Genomic DNA, 25,312 nt, shown 5'->3' on the forward strand with positions numbered 1-25,312 from the left:
GCGCCTGTATAAATAAAAAAAAAGACCGTGAAAATACTTTATGCAATAATGCCCAAGTATTTTATTTTCAAAATACTTTGACTTTTTGTAATTAATTATGTAATTACAAGTAAAGCATTTTATTTTATGACGATAATACATATCAAGCATTATCCTTAAACAAATACAATTTATTATTATTGAGTTACAACTCGTTTATCTGCGGAGACGGAAATATCCGTGAAAACGTTTCGTGTAAAGTCCAAGTATTTGTTACTTTAACTTTATATATAGTTACAAAGAAAAAAGTCAAAAAATTTTATTCTGTTCAAAGTAATAAATATAATATCAAACTTTGCATTCCAAAAAGTGTATAATTTATTATCGTTGAATTACAACATCATTTAATGGTATGCACAAATTGTAAAACATACGTATTGTGAAATATGTTTTTTAAGAGATTTTTTTGGGAGTTTCTGAATATTGTACAGTGCTTGGTAGAATAATCACTTTAATTCGATTGTGGATCGGCCAACCACCATTGTAATATTGCGAGAAGAAATTCAACGGTTGTCAGGTCTCAATTGTCCCACGTACCCTTGAAAAGCACTAATCACAAGTCCCACCCAAGTTATGTAAATGATCTTTCTAAGTGATTAGATAAACAAAATTATACATGCTAAGTGTGTATGCACTAGTATATACACGTTTTACAATCGAGTTGCGAAGATGGAGATGCCACTCGAGCAGCATTAGAAAGTGGCGAGCCCAAATCGGCATTGCAATTATCGAAATTATACTATTTGAAAGGGGGAAAAATTACATGACAGAGCAGCGACAGCGGCGGCGGCGGCGGCGGCGGCGGCGGCGGCGGCGACGGTGGCTGGGGATGAAATCGTGAGCTTTCGCTTTCGCGGAAATGCGTTTCTATTACGAGCCCGACAACTTGTTGTCCGTAACATCCTGTTTATTTACACGTATCCTCGTGGTTACGCACAAGTATTCGTACAATCTATCATATGCGATGACTCACACTCTTCGACGCAAATATTACGCTTACGTTAAATGAAGTGCACTTTGATGGCCCAAAATTACATAAAGCTATGAAGAGACTTGGTCAACCGCATAAGCAGTAATTAAAGTTTTTTTAAGTGACTTTTCTTCTAGAGCTAGAATTGAAAAGAACAGCAGAGAATTCATTTATCGTCCGTGAGTGATCCTTCAGGTATGCAAACGTGTCCTCATTATTCTAGTACGCGATTAGGTAATTTCTGTGTTACAATATTGTGTTATACGCGGCGAAACATTAATCACGGATCTACAACCGACAGTGATTGACGGTAAAATTAAACAAAATTAGCTGCTACCAACTGAACGATACCAATTCCAATAATGTCGCTAAATGGGACTGTCGTATCTGCCGCGCATTTTACCGCGGTCTCATTTTATTTCATAACGGAAATATACGTCCAATGTAGTAATTATTAGAATATACAACAGCGCGAAAAGAGGAAAAAAGAAATAACGGAACCAGTCAAAATAAAAAGGCCCGGTTTTTAAATTCAATAATTTCTCCTGAAAAAGTGTAATTTATTTAATTAGAGGGCATGTAGATGTGGTGTAATAGACAGACTGCATGCTGATAATTGCAAAGAAATTAAGTATCATCGCGTAACGGATCGATTAAAATGGATAATATACATTATTTAAAAATAGCGTATTTGTTAAATACATTGATATAAAGTAATGTAACATACAAGCCTCTACTTTATTTCTAATAGTTTTATTTATATAGAGCTTTGAAGAAATGTGAAATATATAATTCTACACGTAAAAACTTATTAAAATTTTTATGTCGTTCAATCGCTGATTTTTCCAATACGAAGGAACATGTCTGGTATCCCATTTTTTCAAAAGAATAATTCTGTGCGTTTGAGCGGAATATCCAATTGACAGTGAAGACAGAAGTATCAATCGTTGCGATCGGCCGTTTCACTAGCGGTCAATTGTGGGTTCACTTTGGAATGTACTAATCTATTGTTGCGATAGAGCAGCCGTACAAGTGACAGCTGAGGCGTTGCATTAGAAACGGATCGCGTTTCACTTTCATGTGTCGAGGTTATTACATTTCTGCGTATGTCAGAAAAAGAAAGTTACCGCATCTCTTCGGCGCGCGCATGTTTTAGAATCCGCATCCTCGCTTGTATCGCGCTCGCGAATCGTCGAGTGATAAATCCGTTATCCCGTGTTGTAAAAAAAAATCGTAAAAAGATAAAAGAATTGTACGACTAAATTTACTTACTCAATTTTAATTCTCTTCTGCTGATTTTTCCAGTATTCTAATTCGATTCTTGGATTTGTAATACGAGCGAAATAACATCTTGCACCGTGACTCGATAAGCTTACGAAGATATCAACAAGTTACAAGATAAGCTACGAATCGGTTTCTAATTTTTTTAAATACGAGATTTAATGAAACTTTATTTTCAACAGTTAAATATATTGTTAAAAAAACGTTGACTTGTTTGAGAGTTTCTTTGAAGTTATCTTTGCATCATACATTTAAACCTACGATTTTATCGACTTAATCGTACGGTGTTATCTTGTAATTACCTGTAATTAGAAGAGGAACATTAATATAAATTATTAAGCTTTCTAAAATGTGGCCATATAAAATCCATTAAATATTCTGTACGAATAGGTACGACAAACTTTTTATTTGACATTCACAAGAAACCCGTCACGCAATTAATTAAAAATTTGTTTTTCTTCTAAAGAAAAGAAGTATGAGGTACATTTCGTATGGTAAGGTCGAGAAGATTTTAAATTAAGAAAATAGAATTTGTATTCAAAATCAAAGTCCCAAAGATATCCGTAATAATCTATCTGAATTCTGATCAAACAGGTTGGACACTTTCACTAAAACGTTGCGTGAAACAAAAAAACCGCGTGCTTTATTTTTGAATTAATAATCGAGGACGATTACTTGAAATCCTTAGTGCAATCTCTGTCAATATAAAAATGTAATCCAATGCCAAACGGACGTTAATATTGCCAATGCCAATTCGACATTACAACACTATCATACCAATCAGGTATGCAAACGCGTTTCTCTTTCTGAATCACTTTCTCCGCTACATATAGTTGTGACACACACATTTATTAGCAAAAGGTAAGCAAGAAAAATATGAAAAGCACATATGCAAAAGCAGAAGAGATGAATATATTTTAGTTGAATAAAATGTTTAACGCGTGTTCTCTCGTAGAACATTAAATACATGTCTAATTCTTAATTAAATTATTATTACTGACGACTAAATGATTACTAAATTACTATTGTTATTATTATATTGTAAAGATTAAATTAAAATGTGCAATGTACAGTTGAATATTCTGTGTAATCCAACGACAAGTTTGTGGGTCCCAATTACATCACTTAACTTAATGATTCTAGAGGCATCGTCGTTTGAATTGGATCTCTATATTCGAAATAATTTCTATTGCCACATTTACGAGCTAATGTATACGATCTTACGTCACAAATACGACTTTGACTTCTCATTACGCAATTGCCTATTAATAAGTAACGGTGATATGTTGCAAAAATGTGGAATGTTGATGTCTCATAAATTAGGCAATGAGATAATTCTGGCTCTTAAAATATCTTTCAAAATTCCGTTTAAGAGAAACACGTATGGCAAAGTGCAATGTCATTATCTTCGCGCGTTCACTTTCTTTTGTAACTTTCGATACTCGAGCGTCGGTATATGTAAGTGTAACATTTACTGGCTGGCCTTTTTCTTCCTGTTTACGAAATTCACTGAAAACCCGACAATAAAATAATTAACGTGTACCTGAAACTTTCGGGGTGAGATATACTTAAATTAAATATCATTTGGTAATCTAAGAATTCTCTCCTTGTATTCGTAAATATTAACATTCAGAATTTAAAACAGTTAACCAAGACCCGATAAAAAATGTTTTATTGAGTATATTATTGAGAAGCAATGATAGATTACTAACAAGTAAATATATATATATATAATATTTTAAGATCATAAGAAAAATTTTGCAACTATACATATGTATGCATATAATTTTTATATACCACCTTGAACAATAACCAACGCTTTTCCCAACTTTCAAAACACTTTTGAAACTTTCTTTGGTATGGCCATCAGTACTTCCAGCGAATTTTACTTTATATGGCTTCTTTGCTCTCGAAACGCTGCCCCCGTAGTGGTTTTTTTAGTCGATCGAATAGAAAGAAGTCACACGGTGCGAGATCAGGTGAATTTAGCGATTGTTGGATAGTGTTTGTGTTGTTTTTGGCCAAATGTTCACGAATAATGAGCGTATTGTGAGCTGGCGCATTATCGTGATGGACAATCGATAAGTTGTCTTTTCACAATTCAGGCTGATTTTTTATGTTGTTGGCCTTCCAGTATGGGCATCGTCTTTTACCTCTTCACGGCCACTTTTAATAGATACAAATTTTTGTAAAATTATCATAAAATAGTCTAAGTAGTAAAGTTTTAAGTGGTTTAGACAGGTTTTAGATTTTATAATGGCGAATTTAAATAATTTAATTTGTGGACAAGAGTCTCTCTCTCTCTCTCTCTCTCTCTCCCTCTCCCTAAAATTGCCAATAACTATCCCATACAGCACCAAAGCTTTCAGAAACATTTCAGAAAACATTACTTATTGCAATGTTTCAATGTTTCTGAAATGTTTCTGAAAGCTTCGGTGCTGTATGGAATATCTCGCCTGATATTTGATAAATTTTGTTTTGCAAAGCTTAAAGCAATTTAATATTGCAAATTATCCGCTGCACGAATGATGAATAAACTATGAAATGGCATTACCACAATTTTCTCCAAGATTTAATGAAATGTAAAATTGCACATTTATGTTATATACGGAAGTAAATCGAACTGCAAGGCCTGAACTTGACTTTAGAATGCAATGAAATTGAATCACGACGCAAAATTTATTGTTATGCTAATGACAATATAATTTCGCATTGTGTCACGATTCATTAAACCGTGGCAGTGAATGTCAATGAACGGTAAGTGAAAGCCTATTGAAATCGAAAAATTGAAAAGATATGAAATCTCACTAATTTTTCTTTTATTTTTACTACTTCTTTCTAAGATTTATAAAATTTTTTCATAAAAACTCAAAGTTTTCATTATAATAATGCACAACTTTAGTAAAGATAAATATTTCTTAATAAATTTTTTCCAGAAAAATGATAGACATGGTGGAATAGACTATAAAGTTCAAATCAAGTTTGTTTATTAAATTACAAAATCAAAATATTTAAACAAATTAATAATTATTATTCAACTTCATTTCACACTTAAAAAAATTGTATAATTACCGTTATAATTGATAAAAGTAGTATTTTTTCTGTTTAAATTAAAATTGAATTGCATTATACTAATAACACTCTGTACCAATCCAAGGAAAACAGAAAGTTATATTTTAATATTACAAATAAAATTAAAAATACACAGATATACACACATACAAAATATATCCAATTTCCAATGTAAGCATGTTTTTTAAGAGAGATAATTTTATTAATCAAACTGAAACTTAAAGGCCATTTTTAGGACCTTGGCAAGGTGGTGGCCATTATATTACTAAGTGAATCCATATACCGTATTTTCCTACCTTGTACTGCGCGCCGTTACTATCGGACATATAACACAGATTTTCCCCTAGTTGGGATCATTTTCGTCAGTGAATTCACGTGTTCTAAAAATCACTGAGCGATTTTTGTACATTATTTTAATTTAATTTTAATGCTATACTTAGCATTATAAATTTACCCTTTCCCCTACTGAATTAAAATTCTTAAGATAATTTTATTACTAGCGTTCCTCGGGGAAACAAAAAAGTATAATCAACGGACTACTAGAAGATTGTTTTAAATTAAAAGTAACAATTCCTTGGATATCATTTACCACCATTCTTATTTAATAATCATAAATGTTCGCATTATCCAGTCCTTGACAAACGAGATTTGAAAGAAACAGTTACCAAAACATGACATCGCACTGTGTAAACATCGTAAAATTTGGCCGAGTCGAAAGCAGAGAAAAGTGAAAGACAGGAACGAAATACTGAAAAGTATCCGAGATAAAGTCTTGCCGGCGCGCACGAGAAACATCGATGACGCTGACCGCAGCTGCAGCCGCAACGCGTGCAGCCGCGAGTGATGTAACGGGATCGCGATCAAGCTGAAAACCTATGTAATGCAAACTCGTAAATCCGCCGCTGTACTGACGATTAGATAATATCTTTTACTTCCTGAATAGAAAGTATGTGCTTCGTTGAAGCCGCTGCGAACGTAAGCCTCGCCGTTCTTCGCGCCTTCCCGATGACGATCGCCGATTGCGTTACGTTGTTCACGATAAAACAAGGATACTTTATTGCATCACTCGCGAAAAAAGCTCGCGTGTGCTCGCGCGCGAACGCGTACGACACGATTACGCAGCCCGGTTATTTAATCAGATAGAAATTACGCACCGCGTCCCGGCATTTAAAGCAAAGATTACTAATTTTCGTATTAGATAATAACCGGCTAATGCGGCTGACTAATTTATGAACGATGTTACGTGCCGCAACATTTCGCCGTGGTATTGCTCATTGTTTCATTTATATATTGTGTTATCTACAGCGAAACGTTTCCTTTTTACAACTTTCACGCACCGCAACTTTCATCTTGAAATTTTAAGATTTTCAATGCTTTTAAAACCAAAAATCTTCCTCTGTTTCCCTGTGACTTTATATCTGACTAGACATTTATGTGTTGGTGCACAGAGTGTTGTAATGAATTTTATTATTCTGATGGTTTTATATTTAATTTATATGTACTACGACTTGTCTCCGATCTTTTGCTGCAACAATCGATAAGGTTAGCATAAGTCATACTTGAAAAGGGCTAGTATTACTGGCCGAAACGTCGTAATTTATTAAATAAAGAGATTTGCCAGCCTAGGTCGTTTATATTCCTTGATTATTTAAATTTTCTAAAGTTATTTTTTATTTAAAATATAAGACATGCAATAACATTCATTACTGATAAATTACTTCTTCTTTCAGTTGATGATGCATCCGGTAGATTCACCAACGGATTTTTCTGGGGTAATTCTTATTTTACGGGGTCAGCTACCGAATGCGATTATATCGGGGAGAACCCATCGCACCAAACGTATTCAAAACAACACGTAAAAGATACCAAAGTTTCTACATTCGAGAAAATTCATATGGAGTCACGAAGAAAACTCAATACGGGATTTAGCGGAGCCAGTGTCTGGACTGATCAAACAAATCCTATCGAAATGCCTTTTCAACTGGGATTTTATATGCTAAAACTTTCTATAAACGTATCTTATACACCAGTAAGTATCATCAACGTGCTAAACAAATTTATATGCATAACTATAAATTAATCTTGAACGTTTTCTATTTTAATTTATTATATATTTATTTTTTATCTCTCACACACACGCACGCACGCACGCAAACACACACACACACACACACACACACAAAATTGATGGAATGCACCATTGTTCATAAAATTTTTATATTAAGATTTAATATAAATAAATTTTAATGAAATGTATTAATAATATTATATATTAAAATATGAAGAAATGTGAAAATAATGATCTATAATACTTTAGAGTCTAAAAAGATACAAAATTCCCTGTTTTACAAACGTAACATTTTTATAAAAACTTGGTAGAAAAGAAGTCGATATTTTACAAAAGTGTTTGTATTATATATTTAATGTTTGTATAACTGATTTTTAATATACGCCTATCAAAAAAGTCCAAAAAAAAGTTTTATTACAAATATAACATACAGTTATAAAAAACTAAGGTATACTATGCTTTCCACCAAATTGTCGTCATTACCTACTTCTTTTTAAGGAAGCATCTCAGAGAAGAATCTTGCACCTTTGAAAATTATAACAAATTATAAATTGTTCTTGTTCTTGTTTCAGACAAGACTGATTCACCTGGGTGTTTGCCTGCCGTTCTCGTGTAGTGCGTCCGACGTAGCCGTGATCGGGAAACTCGCCGCAAGCGAATTTGCAATGAAGCACTCGACAATTGAAAACGTCAGAGATCAGCACGACTCGTACGATATGTACGCAGATCCGGTTTTCTGGGTTTTATCGTAAGTATACGAGAGAAGGACGCTTGGCTGTTTGCAAAGTGTACTTGACTATTTTCCAAGTAACACTCGATTCTCGATCATGAGAATATCAAAATGATGTCATTTTGATTCCATCATAACTTCTTTTTCTGCTTGGATGATTATCACAAGAAAAACGAGTCATATTTTGCAAAAATAAAAAAATTGTATGTAAGTACACACACACATACGCGCGCGCGCGCGTGGAGAGCTTTTGTTAACATTATTATATATTCAATAATAAGAATTAATATCTTTTTGATTACTGATTAAATATACGTAAACGAACAGACTCAAAAACAAGAATTCCATGTATTTCAGCGGAGTTAGCGTAGTGGTCTCGATACTGATGATTCTTGGCACTGGATACGATTATTATCTAACGAGAAAGCTAGCCCGTAAGAGAAATGTAATCTACGATTTGGAAAAGCATGGGAAACTCGATCATCTTGCTAATGGTGATCGGAAGGTCATAAATGGTAAACGAGTCAATGTTCATGTCCAAGAATTTTTTAACTATTTGTTATTATATTATTAGAGATAACATTAACATAATATATAATAGATAATATAAATATAATGAAAATGTTTTTTTGAAACGAGATAATATAAAAACATTAAAATAATAGAGATTTATTTCCTGTTCTTTATGAAGAAATGTTGTAGACTGTTTATTTTACGCGTGCATAGACCTTTCAATTTAAAATGAAATTTTTTAAATGAAAATTTGTTTTCATCCCCACATTTTACGTACTAAATATTGAACATTTCTTTATAGCTTTCTATGACTGTTTGAAACTAAAGGTTTTTAAGTGTAAGATGTGTTTAAAATTGCATAACGTATAATATTAAGGTTTTACTAATAATGTACAAGCATGGAGCTTAATTCATATGAAAATTGGTATTAATCTCGAAACGTACTATCGACATCTTTATTAAAGAAAAATCTATTCGGGAAAAATAAGAAATTATGTAGATAGAAAAAAGTGCAAGAAATTTTGAAGATATCGTAAACTGAAAATTACGTGAAAATTACTGACACAAGAGTTCAACAAATTAAATAAGACGAATAAGACGAATAAATTATAAAACGAGATGCGACACAGACTTACTTTCAATAATATAATAACTGTTTTACACCTGAGGAAGAAAGTCACTGTTAATTCACTGTCATGGTACTAACTCATACTGTAGTAACTTTGAAAAACAATGTAATTTTTTAAAAGTGATTAACATCTCGTAGCAATGAGCATCTCGTACGTTAAAAATGCAGACTAATATAATGCACGACCACCACTTACAGACTACCAAGACAAGACAAGGACGGTATTAAAAGTAGTCACACGATTTTGTTATTGTATTCCGTAGCTGTTCAAGGTAAGGTCTACCTTCCTGTTCCAGTGGCAGATGCTAGTAACAACGGCACGCAGTCAATTAATAATAACAACGGTCGCGAAAACGATTTGCAACAGTCTACCAAAGAGGAGCAACATCTTAGTACGTTAAACTCTTTCGTCTTATCCTCCTTTAAGTATTTCCGAAGTGAAAGTATCATTTCCATAAAAAACAGACGAGTTAAAACGAATCGCAAGAAATCTAGTTTGCGAACTTGGATATTTAATATTTCTTTTGCATAGAAATAAGAGAAATTAGATATTCCTATAACGATTAACTTGAAAGATGAAGTTGTAAAAAGAATTATTAATAATTAATGAGAACAGAGAGAAAGTAAAAAATGGAAATCTATAGATTGATGAGGCTTATTGTATCGCAACGAATACATTTAACGGACAGAGAGATAGGAGTTTACTTATAATCATGTAATTTTATTCCAAATCAGGAAGAAAATAATGTAATAATTATTTTCTTCTTGATTGACCTTTTCAATCTTCCTATTATTTTTGCAGGTACCTTCGAGGAACTTCTGCTCTCTTTTTCCGTTACCGCTAACGTGAAGATTATCTGCGACCGTAACGTGGGCAGAGACACAATTAGCACCGTACACGGGCTCAGAGCAATATCGATGGCCTGGGTCATCCTCGGGCATACGTGCATTATCGTTTTTAAATACTCGGACAACATGGAATATCGTAAAGTGGTGGAGAAGCGATTCCTCTTCCAGACCATCACAAACGGGGCCTTCAGCGTCGATACATTTTTCTTTATGGGCGGTTTGCTTGTGAGCTTTCTGTATTTTAGAACCAACGCCAAGGGGGATCTTAAGAGACTCACGCAGGGCACACGAGGCTTCGCCGCAGGCACTCTGAAATTCGTCGGGCTTCTTGTATACCGATTTTGTAGGCTCACCACGCCGTACATGTTCGTGCTGGGTGTAGTCGAGATCTCGATGAAGTATTTCTACACAAATTCCGTTTTTGAACCTCCCACAGCAGATCATTATAATTGCCCCAATTATTGGTGGAGAAATTTGCTCTATATCAATACTTGGTTTCCCGTCGATCAAATGGTGCGTCTCACTTTACTTATTCCTTAGAATAGAATTCAGAATTTCCAATGTTTCAAGAATGTTGGCTCAATAATAATTCAATTTTATGCTATTAATCTCTCTAATTTTAATTTAATCTGTTTTTAATTCACTCCGTTTTGTAGATTTTTAAATCTTGCTTTACCTCCAAGTAAGTTTATGTTGTTAATTTTACAGTGTATGCTTTGGAGTTGGTATTTAGCAGACGATACGCAATTCTATATCGTGGGTGGGGTGATTTTGATACTGGCTACGAATCACTTCAAAATCGCAGCTTTCGCGTTAGTCAGTCTGTTAATAAGCTCATGGGTAACCACTGGCTACATCGCTCTAGTTAATAATCACATGCCGAGCTTGGACGATCCGCTGGCCCTCTTCGACAAGATCTACGACAAGCCATGGACGAGACTGGGTCCCTATCTGATTGGCATGACCGTCGGCTACTTTCTCTTTAAGACTGATTGCAAAGTGAAAATGTCTAAGGTACGATCGATAAAAACAAAAATTCCAAGAGTGAGCAAGATTCAATGGGCGTGTCTAAAAGAACTCGACATTTGAACGTTCCTTAAAAGTCTAGTTCAGAGACATTTACTTGGTCTGAACATTCCTCTTCGAGACGCAAAATTTAAAAACTTAGCTTCCATTACTTGGAGAAAGATTTGAGACGTTATCATTTCTAGACTACCGTCGTCGTGGGGTGGCTCCTGTCGTCCGCGTGTCTCTTGAGTTTGCTTTACGGTCTCTATGAGGCGGAACTTGCACCCGTTACCGCAGCTGCTTATTCATCCTTGAGTCACAGTGCATGGGCGCTAGGTCTAGCGTGGATCGTAATAGCGTGTAGTACCGGCTACGGTGGTGAGAAATCATTGGATTAATTGTAATGAAACTAATTAATTGGGCTACACTGAGACATCAAACTGGGGCCGTGTTGCAGGATACGTTAATAAGATTCTATCGTGGCCGCTCTTGTACCCGTTCAGCAGAGTGACTTACTGCTCTTACCTAGTTCATCCGCTTGTGATTCGTCTAACCGCTATGAATCTAGACTCTCCGTTTCATCTAGGGAAGGACGTAATGGTAAGTTTGCGACCGAGGAAACAAATCAACAGCGGATTGTCGTATAAAGAACTTTTTATTTTTCAGATGATAACCTTCCTGGGGCAGCTAGTGCTGTCGTATGCGTTGTCGTTTGTAGTGTCGGTCGCCTTTGAAGCACCGGTGGTCAGCATGCTGAAAATTATCTCACCGAAAAAGCGGAAACGTATACAATAGAGATTAAAGTATATTTAACGCACATCATATGCCCGTGCAATTATTTATATGATCTTATTTACACATTACGTATAAATTTCGTAAATCCGCGAAGAACAATGATAAAATATCGCGAACATTAATACATATATACGCATGTATTTTAATACCATTTATTTGATTTGTTTCAAATATGTAACAATGTAGATCCTTTTGTGTATCGCTAGATATAAAATAAATTATTTCTCTTTGTATATAAATTCCAGTTATATAATGTCGATAATGTTTCGTTAATGAGGAGAACCGCTCGGAAAAAAAGAGACTAAACGTAGGTATTTCAATAACGTTGGCTTATTTGTACTTAAATACAAGAACGTCGAATAAAGACCAACCTTCTGTGGTACTAACCTTTCGCTTACGAATAAAATGAAAAATAAATATTTCTGTCCCTCACTGAAGTTGCTCATGTCATCATGTTATGCCTAACATAATGTTTAATATTGAATGTGTACAGTTTATTCCCCGTTGCTTTACAAAGCACCTTCAATCGCGACTTCCGTATTAACATCGACAAAGTATGGACCCTCGTTAACGAACTGCTTGAATTTCTGCATGGTATCCGCGTCGAATATATCCCGTTCCGCTTGAGACAAACACTTGACAACTTGGTATTTCGCATCCTTGCACTCTTTAAATGATTCGATATTTCTATCTAATAGGAACTCTACTAGGCCAGGATACGTGGATATGTATTCTTGCCCCCACACTTGTGGACTAATAACCGCCAGCACTTCCAGACCAGCCTGTCTGATATCAGCAAACGGTTGTCTGCACATCGCCACGATCATACCCAATGGATCGTCGCAGAGCGAGTCGAACCACAGCTTCGTCAGGGACAAAATTCGATTGTCCTGCTCGACTCTCTTGACCTCGAGTATGAGGGCGAGATTGTTTAAGCCGCGAATTCTCAGAGCAGTGGGCATTCTCTGCACTATCTCGGCGATTTTCTTAAGGGCGCTCGGCATCGCGTCCCCCAGGGCCTGCAACGCGTACTTGCCCTCGATGCTCGCGGACACAAATCCCAATGTATCCAACGCGGGACCCAGGATATTCTGATCCCCGCTGTCTATCACGTCGAAGAGCGCGGAGATTATCACGGGATATCTGGAGAATAACTCGTTGGGCCAGTGACGCGCGACGTTACCAAAGAACTTCATCAATCCGGGGATCAGAAGGTTCGACAGGGGATTCTCGTTGACTTGCGCTATTTTCTGGACGAGCTTGCTCAGCACCTCTTGCTGCTCTAGATAACTCAGGCCCTCCTCGAACACGGCTAGTTGAGTCAGTATCTCCAGGGCATTCAATTGGAGCAGTATGTCCTCGTTCTCCAGTATGTTGATCAAACTGTTCAAAAAGCCCGATTGGGCCGATATCTCGAGCGCCTCTTGAGACGTCTTGGCAATGTCCACGATCACTTCGTAAACGCGAAAGCTAATGGCGTCGTTCTGCAGCAGCCTGGCGAACGTTCTAAGGAGCTCGCCCTTGTACAGGATGTGCAAGCCGTTTGGATTTTCTCCAATCTTCTTCACCACGCTCATCGCGCATTCGGCGACGTTCAAGTCGTTGTCGCCGATTCTCGTTACAATTGAGATGAGAAGAGTGGTGTCCGCGAGCAGCTCAAATATCTTTTGCGGATGCAAGGCCGTACGCAGAAACTCGCGCAGCACGAGTAATCTCACGCTGGCATTTGGATTGGTTATCAGAGTGGACACTTCGACCAAATACTTCTGATAAATCTCCCCAGGTTCCAGCAGGCCGAACAAAATGGTCAGAAGGTCGCATATCTGCTCTACGACTTCTCTGTAGAAAGAACGAAAAGCAGAATTCTTTGAGCTCTTGGTAGCAGATCTCAAGAGCGTTATATTACGCAGTCGATACGAGAAGCAAAATAAATTCAATCAAATGATCATCAAGAATTTTACAAATGCTACGCAGCTAGAACTGTTATTGTTGCTTGTGAGAAGTTGCTGAACAGAAACAAATTGAATGCTATTCTGCAAAAAAAAACCTGTCACTTTTGTCCGACTAACATAGAAAGATTCATCTTCAATTTCATATCTACACGGACAGAATTTTCTTTGAAAATTTACCCTAAAAATAAAGTAATCGTGGGACAACATGGTATTTTGAAGAACTTTATGAGCTATGGTATATTGTTAAAAAAAAAGATCAAATATCTTTTAGATATTATGAAATTTAAGAGCTGCGTTACTTTTTAACAAAAAAATTGTTGAAATAACTTTTCTCTGAAGTTTTATCGAGATATTGCGTAAATGACAACGAAACGGGGTCAGCTGAAAGAGACGTTCAATCTCAACCGAATTCTATATCAGTAAAAAATATTACCACCCGGATAACGCGATTCTCTCCTCGCGTGTGCTCTTTTTAACAGTATATACGTATGTGCAGTGTGCACACGCATAAATTATCGTCCGTGAGACTCGCAGAAATTTCACCCGTCATCGTACATACCTGTCGTTGGAGGTTAGCTGCGAATAGAGCGGCCCGTAGTCCAGGCCGCGGGCGACCTGCTCGGCGTCCCGGTTATTCAGGGCGCCGAATTTGAGCTTGATGTCCGTGAGAACGTTCCTCTTGTCCTCGGCATTGTCCAATTCGCACAGACGCAGAATCCTCGCTTGGTACCACTCCGTCATGGTCGGCTCATCGACGGAGAATCCGCTCTCCTCAATAATCGTCCGCGATCAGGGACACGTTCGAATGCGCTACGTTTACGTTCTCTCCTCAGTAGATTGATTGATACCGAGTCGGCACCATCAGCTGTATATTTCAATCGTGTAATATCTAATTATGTCTCTCAAAATACAATCGCAACGATTACTCCGATTACTCGCGTTACGAAAAATCAATAACACTCTCGTGTTACCGACATTTCATGCATGCAGCACGGAACGCAACCAAAATTGGGCACTGCATTACCCGCCAAGTGGAGACTTTATCGGCAGTGCTTGAAAATATAACGTAATAGTTCCAAAAATGAAAATGGTTGTAAGGCGCCGCGAATCAGCCGGGCGAAAACGATAGTAATTTATTAGATCGCAAGCAATCCAGCACAGGAAAAATAGCATATCGTCTGCAACGGGCTTTACTTTCTGGCAGGAGTAATTTGAAAAAAAATTAAAAATATCGGTAATGCGCGCAGTTACTAAAAATATCCGAATGTGTCAAGCTAGGAGGCACGTGACTGCGTATGTTTACGATCATAAATAATTATGAATATAATTTTTTTTAGGCAATTATGCTAAATCAAGCTTTAGTAACATGAAGGAGCACACCTTGACGATTTTCCTGGGGTTGGCAATTTTCAGAAGTGGTTCGGACGGAAAGGGTTTTTCAGGCTAACCGATCCCATGAGATGCCGTTCGCCTTTCTGGTGAGGAACCGATCTTAAAATGTACAAGATAATATCCAGGACACTTGTGCGCAAAGGCAGGAACACATTGGAGCCTCTAATGCGCACCCCGATACAACGGGGTCTCGTGAAGGCGGCCAACGGGACGGAAAGGTCGGGCAAAGTAGCCCACCTTAAACAGTTCTGGTTCGGCAAGTACATAAATTACATCAAAAACTACGAGCGCACGCTGGAGCAAAAGTTTCCGCGTACGATGCAGGTGTACCGTGTGTTCAGCGTTGGCAGCAAAGATGTGTACATGGACCTTAAGAGGTTTATCACCGCGAGAAAGAAGCAAACGTTGAACGGCGTGGAGAGCCTGACGCGGGAGGAGCTGCAGCTGGTGCACACAATGCCCAAGGATCTCTGGAAGCTCTCGCCGCTGTTCCTGCTCTCGGCTGTTCCGTTCACGAATTACGTCATTTTCCCTCTAGCCCTGTACTTTCCGCGCTATTTACTGACGTCGCACTTCTGGACGCTGCAGCAGAAACTGGAATTCATGCTGTCCGGCCACAAGGCGAGGCTGAAGCACAACAGATCGCTGTTTAGGTGCATGCAAGCGGAGCTCAAGGGCATCAAGAACGAGGCGCTCAGAATTAAATGGCGCGACGCTATCGCCTGCTTAGGAAGCGGCACGCATCCAACCACCAAGAATATCGTAGTTTGTTCCAAGCTCTTTTCAGGCCCACCGTATTCTCTCGGTAATCTCAAGAGAAAACACCTAGTAAGTCGTTGCACTCGTTACTTGTTAACATGAGTCTGTTCACCGAGAGTGCTTGCTGTAACACGGAGATGTGTATTTCAGAAAGAGTTATTGGCGATACACGGTATGTCAGTATGGAAACCTTTCAAGAGGAGAAGATTGGCGGAAAGGGGTATGTTAATATTGCGAATGGATCGCGCTATTGTACGAGAAGGAGGAGTAAAAGAAATGTCTAATGAGGCGATGCGATGGGTAGATACCTTTTGTTAGTTTCATGCTTTTAGTGTATTTAAAAATGTGCACATTTGTAACACGAAAGATTTTTATCATTTATTATTACTTACTTCATTGTAATTTATATAAGATAGAAAATACATCTTCAGTATTTTTATAATGTAACTTCTATTTTTTTTTCTGTATCTTGAAAGAGCTCTAGATACAATATATATAAAATTAATTTAAAATTTACTATAATATTATTTCATACAACATGTAACACTCCTACACGAAAGATATTAACATTATTTTATTGTTTATTTTCCAGGCACTATCCTTTAGAGGTGTAAATCCTGCAAATATGTCCATAGAAAGTATGAGAAGCTGGCTTGAACAATGGTTAATAGTATCAGCATCCGTTGACCAAAGTAATATATCCTTGCTATTACACAGTCCTATTTTATTAGCTTATAACCATTCAACAAATTGGATTCTTATATATAATTGAAAGACTGATAAAGAGTAATTCTAAGATTTGTCAGTTTTTGCAAAATATTTTAATAATATCCGTTTTCACGAAAATTTGCTTTAGGATTCTTGATCCACTTAGGATTAATCCACTGTCTTTTCATTTGTGGATATACATAAATAATATCCTATAGTGTGCAAGATGAAAGCGCGAATTTACACTTTTTAATTTTTAATGAAAACTATAAAGCTTTATTTCTCGCTATCTGTATAAACAAATATTATGTTTGATATGATGTTTATGCTGAAAAAATACACGAACTGTTTGTGTCTGTTTATATTTTTATTTATTTAAATATACACCAAATATACAAATATTTTATAACTATACGTATGTACATACATATAAAACGTATGTCATGTATGTATGTACGTGTATGCGTATATGTGCGCGCGTAATTATCACATTTTGTGTAAAATTATATGAAATCTAATTTTATTCTATGTATAATTAGATGTTACATAAGCTTCGTTATTACGACAGAAAACAAGAACCAAGTCTAGTCTAAAAAATAATGTAATAATGAGAAGAATCAGCAATACTTCGAACAAAACAATTTGCACGTAGATCTATGCTAACTCTTCTTCAAAACGAGCCAATTAATTAATCAGCAGTCGTCTTATCTGTTTGGTTCATCAAATAATGAGTAAATGATATTCAAGTAAATAATATCTTAGCTCGATATAAATCAAAAACCAATAAGAAATGTAGATCAGAAAGTTTAAGGTCTGTATTCATAGTCCGTTCTTACATTTAAGATCATCTTAAGTATACTCTTAATGTGATTTCAACCAATCACAGAGTCGTATTAGCGTCTTAAGACAACACTTAAGATGATTTTGAAATAAGAATCGACTATGAATACCGGTGCCAGAAGCCTTAAATACTTTATCAATCATAAGATATACAATCAAATTATTTTTATTCACACCAGCTGAAGATTTGATTTCACACCCCGAGAAAAAATGGAAATATTTTATTATATATATGTATATCTTAATCATGTAATATCTAATTATATCCAATTCTAAAATTATCAGATCTTCAGAGATCTGACACTTCTCTTGAATAATCGAGGTTATTATTTATTGAGATCGAATTAAATATCCTATTAGGGCTATTTTTATAACTAATTAGATTTTGTTAGATCTCAATATATAATCTCGAATATTCAAGAAAAATGTCAAATCTCTGAAGATATGATAATTTTTTTAATTGGATCTTACGTGAGGTACAATTAGATATTACGTCGAGATATATGTATATGAAAATTTTCAATTTTTTTCCGGGGCTAACAATTATTCTCTCGATATTTATCGTGCATATGTATGGTGGAAATCGCTCCAAGATTTATATAAAATTATAAATACATACGTAAATACATGATAAAAAATTTCTATTACAAATAATTCGTAAAAAAAGAATGTTTGTAAATAGGAAAGTTACCCTTTTATTATATATTTTTGTAATATATATTTACAATTTACAATATAAATTATTTGTAATATAATATATCCGAGATAATCAATCATTGGGTTAACAAGTATCCTAGGTAGATCTAGATACCTAGGATTAGTACTCGATATACCACAGCACATAGAGTACTCGTATTACATGAAAATTACTTATTCATAATATTATGAACCATAATAGAATGTAGTAGCGTAACATTTCATTATAAAACAAAAACGGTAGTAAATTTAATTTTGTGCTTTCAAATAACTATACGAAAGATTTATGTAATTTTCTAACGAATATATAATAATCATTAAAAATGAGATCTCCAAACACATATGCCTTGAGTGAAATAATTCAATTAATTATATTTAATGGTTATCATCTTAAATTAACTTGAAAACTTATTTAGAAAAAAATTAAAGATGATCAATAGGGATATAACTGCCAATAGAAAATTTCTTTTTTGCATTATTACGATCATAAACCGTTGTCTCCAACTCACATTTATTTTCTTTGATTAAATATTTATTTTGTTTATTCTCGTTTACTAGACTTTGTTCTACAGGATCGGCAATTGGAATTTCTTTCTTTTTCTCAATTTCTTCAGGTAAACCACCAGCTATTTCGTAATATCTTAATCTACCCTCCGAGTTTGAGATCTCGGAATTATCCTTTGTGGTAAGTGCTGCATGATGTTTTTGCGTATCATGCGTCTTGCTCAAATATTTGGTGCTTTTTTCGGAATTAGAAGAATGCGATTTATGAGGATAAGGACAACACTCACCTTTGCTGCAATTCCCCGACTTGTTAAATTCAGGACAAAGATACTCGTGACGCCGTTGACACTATAGGAGAACAAATCAGTACTTTGCGTTTAACAAAATATTATTACAAGCCGTTTGCATAAGATATTTGGCTTCTAAGTTATAATTAAAAGATTATCTTAAACTTCTTCTTATTAAAGTATCTTTTTCTTCTTTTGTGTCAGCGATCTCAGATTTACATGTCCACACGGGACACACGAGAGAGGCTCTCTAGGCTACACGAGTCAATTAATAGATTTTTATATTTTAATATATTCTATATGCTTTTTGCATGTCAACAGTCGGACATTATCAGTCTTGATTGATTAAAAATTAGCTCTGCCATAAAAATTTATGTCTCACAAAATGTTATGACTAATTTGTGGCCCACAGGTTGCATATCCGAGATCTTAACTTGTTAAAAGAAATTTTCGTTAAAACAAATTATATTTGTTGTACGTAAATTAATAGATTATAAATATATGAATAATGTACCATACAGTAGTCGGTTAAAGTATTAGAGACTGCGGTTACCTTATTTCCCTTAGCACAGTATCCTTGTAAAAAGTCTATGCAGATTGAAGTGTTCGAAGACACTTTAACATGAAGATAAGGACAAGCGTCTCTCGTACAACAGCCATCGAGGAAGTACTTGCACGTAGGCATCTTCTCAGGTCCAACATCATGAGATAAAGAGCATTTCTTTAAGAAGCATCTTCCTTGCAGAAAACTAAATATATTTTTAAAAATTACACCATTTAACATTCGCTGTTCTGTTATCTTGCTTTATCAGAAATAACAAAATTTACTGCATTGGATATACATATAAGATTTTACTATTGTTTTATGTTATAGTTATCATATGTACAAAGATTTATTTTAATATAATTAAATATAAATAAATAACTTGTAAAGAAATGAACATTAAAAGGATTGTTTTCGAAAAAGAATTGACAACTGCAACTATAAAGATATGAATGAACGTTAGCACTTGTCAAACACTTCAAAATTGTTGTAATAATTAAAATAATAATTTTATCTCAAGAGAGATTGTGTACTAATGTTAATAATAATAATTTGAGAAAAGAATGTAAGATTTAAGAAGGTTTAAACTTGTTTTTTTTTCGAGAAGTAAGGACTCACACTGACCAGACAACACATTTTATTGCTAACGAAATGTTTAATGATTTAAATTTAAATAGAACTCATAGAGGTTTTGTAAACATCTTGACATCAATTACAAAATACACAATAAAAATTAATTGAGATTGACGAGATTTTTATTTGAGAAAAATGAACTAACTTGATCTTGACGTAATTCTATGAGCAATGAAAGATTGCCATATTATTTCTCCTTGAAAACTATTCAAGTTTTGAAAGTAATTCTTTGAAAAATAAGTTATATATTTATTTAAGTTGTATATTTCTCCAAAAATTATCTGGTTATATAAAAATAAATGATCCTGTATGTAGCTTGACATAATTCTGTCTAATAATAATATAAACAGCTGAATTTTAGGTAAAAAAGGGGTAGATACATTCAATGTTTCAAGTATTAACTTACTTTTTGCACAGTGACACCTGCTTCTTATCATGCCGTTTGACACATTTTCCATTTTCATAATTTGGACAAGATCCGAATCGTTGGTAAATTAAGCAAGGCTGGTTATTCTTGTGCATTTTATTTCGTAGAATTCGTATGCTTCTTTGTTTCGCTTTATTGCTGGAAACAAGCCAAGAGGTTTGTATCAAAACTGATAATAATTAATCCAGTTCTTAGAGAGTTATATGTATACATTACTGTACCTGATACTATTTTTATAAGTAGCTTTCGGAAATATATTTAAACTAAGTCTTGTTTTACTATTGACATTCGTTTCTGACATACTATTTAAAGTTTCTTTGCCCATTTGTTGTTTTTTATTAGTGAGAATAAATTTATCATTTTTTCCACTGACTGATCGTTTCCCTGAATTTCCAAAAGGAAAATTAACAGAATACATATTTACAAATTATAAAACTGTATAGACTTAATACTAATAATAAAAAATAAAATGAAACTATAATACAATGCACATACGTTTCAATACAGAATTCCTTCGAATTAATTTATTTTTGGAAGCTCTATAAACAATACCACCAATAGTAACGAGTTTCTTCGTGTCGTGTCTGTAATATAAACTTTCTAATTGCAAACCAATTCATTTTATAACTTGTTAAATCTAATAGTATACGTTACTTACAGAACTTTTGTCATTTTTGGAAGGCTGGTTCCTTTAGCTTTGGGTACATGTAACATGGTTCTATCTATTTTATATGTGGTCACTTTAGACTTATTATTAGATTTACTGACATTTAATTTTGATAAATTAGACATCATACTAGTAGACTGTAATGTATTTCTCATCGATGGTTTTACTTTCAAGATTTTCTGTGACACTGTCTCAAATTTTTTTTCTTTTAATCCTACATATTTTTCTGGAGGTTTCGACACTCTCACGAGCTTCCTACGTGATAAAAGTACAATGCTGGAGCTACTAGCCTTCCGTGGCGAGATCTTTCGATTATCGATATTTTTTACAAACTTCAACCTTGAGCGAACAAGTCGCTCTGTCGTAACAGATTCTCTGGAATTTGTCGACTTTTCTTTGGAAGAAGATAATTTCTTCAATAATGTCGGATTAACATATATAGACCTCTTGACATTCGTTTGCCCCGTACAGTTATCTATGTTTGTTTGCATCGTAGTGTGTATCGTAGTGTTTGTTGTGCTTACATTTTGGAAATTTTGATTTGAATTAGAAATATCGTGCATCATCTTTGGATTAATATGTATCAGAGGCTTAGCATGGATATTCGGATTGATATGTACTGTTAGTTGTTGCGGTTTAAAGTTTGGATTAACGTGTACGTTTGTGGCGAGCAATCTAGATTTTACGTGCACATTTTTAGCCGAACTCTCAGGTAACATTTTAGAATTTAAAGAAGTAGCGCAAACCAGACACTTTGGGTCCGACTGAACTTTTGGCATTACAAATTTCAACTTTCTGCTCGAACAGCTAGTTTCATTACTGGACTGCAAGGTTATCTGTGCCTTTTGTTTATACTGCTCTATCCGACCTGTAATTATATACAAGTTAATCTCATATAACAATAGTATATTATAGCAGAACAAAAGGATTGCTTTGTCTCGATGACAGAACTTTTAAATTTTAACTGTGTGTAGGTAGAAAAAGCTTGCAATAAAGACCAAGAGACATCGAAAAACTTATCTTCATCCTAATGAGACAGCTTGATGTGATAAATTTTTAGAACCAGTACAGTCCTATTTTGAGATATATGGAATACTTTGAACTAATTGAAGGACATCATACAAAATACAAAAAACGTCGCGCTACCGTCACTGTCGGGTCAACGTGTCATCAAACTGTTCATTTAGCAGACTTGTGGAAGCAGTGGTGCTAACAAATGATCTACCTGCGCTATTTATGTCGCCATTGCTATCTCAGCATTCTCAGCAGTCTATTCTCCAGAGTTGTTCCGAACTAAAACCATACTTTTGTTTTTTATACTAAAATGTTTTTCTGGAGCAAATTTTGCACCGCGTTGCTATAAATTTTATCGACATTTGAGTGTAAAAATTGAACAAAATCTATCGACTGCAAGAAACCAAAAAATAGATTGCAAAAAACCAAGCAGAGAATCTGCCATTTTATAATCATTTAAATGACATATTCCACTTAAACGGATTCCGATAAAATGACAGATTCCTCTGGCTAGTCTCCGCTGGAAATCTCAGATTACGTCGGTAGGTTCCGCCGATAAAATGCAAACACGGTTGATGCCACAATCTGTCGCAATACACGAGACCGACAGCAGAGACTCAATCGTGAATCTTTTCCCCAAGCGTAAACTCGTGAAAAGTAAAAATTTTTATCGGCAAATGTTGAATTCGTTAAGGAAGTTTTTCGTTCTTCACGAGAAACATTACACTAGAGAAAACAATTCATGCTCGAGCCTCAGACCGCTAACATCTTGTTTGGGAGATGTATTCTCGCCGAGTCGGAAGTTCAAACGGATCAAACTACACATCTTACTCTTGGTCTTTATTCCGGATAAACGCCCAGGACACTCTCCGTGCTTTCCAGCAAGCGACACAAGTCGACACAAGTGTCGTTCTGTCTTTATTATTCATTGAATGCGAAGAAAGACAGAACGACATTTGTGTCGACTTGTGTCGCTTGCTGGAAAGCACGGTCTTATTCCCTGAGAAGCAAACTTACTTTTCAAATAATAGATCTCGTTCAATGTGTCGACTTTCGTACTCGCGGACGAAGGGACTCCCATTTCTTAAGTTTTGACTAACAGATCACGAGAGATAGACCGACATATGTCTCCTCGAAACGAGATCGTGTGACTTGGTATGATTCACGCAATCCCTCCTTTCTCTTCTTTATTGGACCGCCAAGGGCACTAAGATTTCCGTCCTTCTGAACAACTTCGACCACACTGGCTTACTAAGGAGGAAAGAAGAAGCAACGTCGTAGAGCAACTGATCTGAAAGGCCGAATTATAGTATAACCATAATGTAGGCTACGTTTGGAAACATCACCCGAGTGCTTCGGTGGATCGTTTTATCCTTGTTGCTCACCGAATATTAAATAAGGATAAAATGATACACGGGGACATTCGGGTGGTGTTTCCGAACGCAGCCGTAAAAAGAAAGGTGGGCAAATGCGCATATTGACAGCTATTGGACGGCAGCATCCAATGAAATTTAGATCCAAGTGCACCCGCGAAATTCGAACGCATTCGAATTCAATGTAGCACAGATTAATTCTGAGAATGTTTTATGGATGTTACAACAGTATATTTCATTTTTTTAAGTATTCAAGATCTATATTAAGTTCTACGTATGGAGAATGCACTTACACTAGAATAATTTTATATATCCGTTTCATTATTCGACGAAAATGTTAACCCTTTCACGCTCGCGACGCTACTTTCTGCGCGCAGCCATATTACTTTTTATAACATTTGTACCAAAATGCTATTGGTCGTAACTGCTTAAGCCAACGGCACACGATACAATTTCTTACTGGATTGCTTATGAGAACCAATCAGGATGCAGAGTTTTCGATCAGGTGACTCAGGCTGGATTCACATGGAGCGTAACTTGCGTAGCGTAACCTGCGTATCACCAATCACGGAACTATTTCAACGGAATTATTGAAACGGTTCTATCAGAATGATCCTGTGATTGGTGATACGCAGGTTACGCTACGCAAATTACGCTCCATGTGAATCCAGCCTCACCAATCACAGGGTCATTCTGATAGAACCGTTTCAATAATTCCGTGCATAACAAATTTGATTGGTCTATAAGCAAATGCATAAGGAAATGGACCAATCAAATTCGTTATGCATATGCTTATGCACTTAGTTAAGTTAATAATAAAAAGAAAGTAAAAAGTTAAAAGCTAAAAAATTAATTTTCCTGAACCATTTACCTTTGAGTCTGAGTAGACATATCGACTTTCTCAGATGTAGTTGTTATTGCAGTTTACAGGCGATTTATGGAACAATTATATTATCTATAAATTTAATACAACGCTTATATTGAAATTTTTATTTTCACTACCCCTCGGTCTAGGCGTCCTGAAATGGTGTGACAGGCAATTCTTAAGCCCGTATCAGACTATACGGATTGGGATTGGGATTAGATTGAAATTTGACCAATCAGAGTAAAAGTTACTGAACTTGAGATTAGTAAACTTTACTGTGATTGCTTAAATTTCAATCTAATCCCAATCCCAATCCGTAGTCTGATACGGACTTTATGTCTTAAATCATTCAGTATCATAGATAAGAAATCAATGAAATTTTGAATCCGGCTAACTTCTATTTAATAAATATTTAATTAAAATTATCTGGATCACTCACAAACCTTTTTAATTGCACTACAAACGTCTTCATACGAAATACCATGATTCCATATAAAAACTTTATCTAATTTATCTAGTGGCGCTAAGTATACGGTGGAAAAATAATTAATTACAAACAAACGAATGACTCACAAACCTTTCTAATTTCACTACAAACGTTTACATACGAAATACAAACGATTGCATATAGGAGTTATTTAAAAATACATTCAGTCGGCGTCAAGTATGAGCGAATGAATACTCGGCTGTGACTAGAG

At 35.3% G+C, this 25,312-nt stretch overlaps 4 protein-coding genes across 5 annotated transcripts in view; 2 read left to right on the top strand and 2 right to left on the bottom strand.

Annotated features, from left to right (window-relative positions):
* Positions 1-12,024, top strand: part of LOC105562492 (nose resistant to fluoxetine protein 6-like) — a 17,933-nt gene extending 5,909 nt beyond the window's left edge. Inside the window, exons 2-10 of the mRNA XM_012013373.1 lie at positions 7,093-7,391; positions 8,003-8,178; positions 8,518-8,675; positions 9,565-9,693; positions 10,104-10,663; positions 10,859-11,164; positions 11,362-11,536; positions 11,616-11,758; positions 11,825-12,024. Of these exons, the coding sequence (XP_011868763.1) occupies positions 7,093-7,391; positions 8,003-8,178; positions 8,518-8,675; positions 9,565-9,693; positions 10,104-10,663; positions 10,859-11,164; positions 11,362-11,536; positions 11,616-11,758; positions 11,825-11,953 (2,075 nt within the window). The 3' untranslated portion in view covers positions 11,954-12,024. The remainder of the gene's footprint in view (positions 1-7,092; positions 7,392-8,002; positions 8,179-8,517; positions 8,676-9,564; positions 9,694-10,103; positions 10,664-10,858; positions 11,165-11,361; positions 11,537-11,615; positions 11,759-11,824) is intronic.
* LOC105562491 (26S proteasome non-ATPase regulatory subunit 5) lies at positions 12,020-14,894 on the bottom strand. Its single transcript, XM_012013371.1, has 2 exons — positions 14,465-14,894; positions 12,020-13,792 (listed from the first exon to the last, which is right to left on the bottom strand). Exons 1-2 carry the CDS (start codon positions 14,644-14,646, stop codon positions 12,463-12,465), a joined length of 1,512 nt encoding a protein of 503 aa, XP_011868761.1. The 5' UTR covers positions 14,647-14,894; the 3' UTR covers positions 12,020-12,462.
* Positions 14,895-14,963: 69 nt separating this feature from the next.
* Positions 14,964-17,126, top strand: LOC105562493 (LETM1 domain-containing protein 1). Of its 2 annotated transcripts, none has more exons than XM_012013375.1 (4): positions 14,964-15,139; positions 15,243-16,125; positions 16,207-16,369; positions 16,649-16,747. In XM_012013375.1, exons 2-4 carry the CDS (start codon positions 15,403-15,405, stop codon positions 16,660-16,662), a joined length of 900 nt encoding a protein of 299 aa, XP_011868765.1. In that variant the 5' UTR covers positions 14,964-15,139; positions 15,243-15,402; the 3' UTR covers positions 16,663-16,747. The 2 variants fall into 2 exon arrangements, with proteins under 2 accessions (XP_011868765.1, XP_011868764.1); XM_012013374.1 differs by having other exon boundaries at positions 14,967-15,139; positions 16,207-16,356; positions 16,649-17,126.
* A 523-nt stretch (positions 17,127-17,649) lies between these two features.
* On the bottom strand, positions 17,650-23,761 carry LOC105562494 (zinc finger CCCH domain-containing protein 3). The gene is made up of 7 exons (XM_012013376.1): positions 23,394-23,761; positions 21,354-22,230; positions 21,191-21,279; positions 20,917-21,079; positions 20,675-20,833; positions 19,645-19,840; positions 17,650-19,152 (listed from the first exon to the last, which is right to left on the bottom strand). The coding sequence occupies exons 1-7, from the start codon at positions 23,455-23,457 to the stop codon at positions 18,724-18,726; spliced, it is 1,977 nt and encodes a 658-aa protein (XP_011868766.1). The 5' UTR covers positions 23,458-23,761; the 3' UTR covers positions 17,650-18,723.
* Between the last annotated feature and the right edge of the window lie 1,551 nt (positions 23,762-25,312).

This window comes from Vollenhovia emeryi, unplaced genomic scaffold (genome assembly GCF_000949405.1).
Source record: "Vollenhovia emeryi isolate VEMERY1.0 unplaced genomic scaffold, V.emery_V1.0 DF939187.1, whole genome shotgun sequence".
Classification (NCBI taxonomy): Eukaryota; Metazoa; Arthropoda; class Insecta; order Hymenoptera; family Formicidae; genus Vollenhovia; species Vollenhovia emeryi.

Bases quoted from the DNA above. Each gene is read 5' to 3' on its own strand.
- LOC105562493 (XM_012013374.1), top strand. From the start codon at position 15,403: ATGTACAAGATAATATCCAGGACACTTGTGCGCAAAGGCAGGAACACA. The intron at 16,126-16,206 runs GTAAGTCGTTGC...TGTGTATTTCAG, and splicing joins ATCTCAAGAGAAAACACCTA to AAAGAGTTATTGGCGATACA. The intron at 16,357-16,648 runs GTAGATACCTTT...TTTATTTTCCAG, and splicing joins CTAATGAGGCGATGCGATGG to GCACTATCCTTTAGAGGTGT.
- LOC105562494 (XM_012013376.1), bottom strand. From the start codon at position 23,457: ATGGGAGTCCCTTCGTCCGCGAGTACGAAAGTCGACACATTGAACGAG. The intron at 21,080-21,190 runs GTATGTGCATTG...TTGGAAATTCAG, and splicing joins AAGGAATTCTGTATTGAAAC to GGAAACGATCAGTCAGTGGA. The intron at 20,834-20,916 runs GTACAGTAATGT...GCTTGTTTCCAG, and splicing joins ACTTATAAAAATAGTATCAG to CAATAAAGCGAAACAAAGAA.
- LOC105562491 (XM_012013371.1), bottom strand. From the start codon at position 14,646: ATGACGGAGTGGTACCAAGCGAGGATTCTGCGTCTGTGCGAATTGGAC. The intron at 13,793-14,464 runs GTATGTACGATG...TTCTTTCTACAG, and splicing joins CAGCTAACCTCCAACGACAG to AGAAGTCGTAGAGCAGATAT.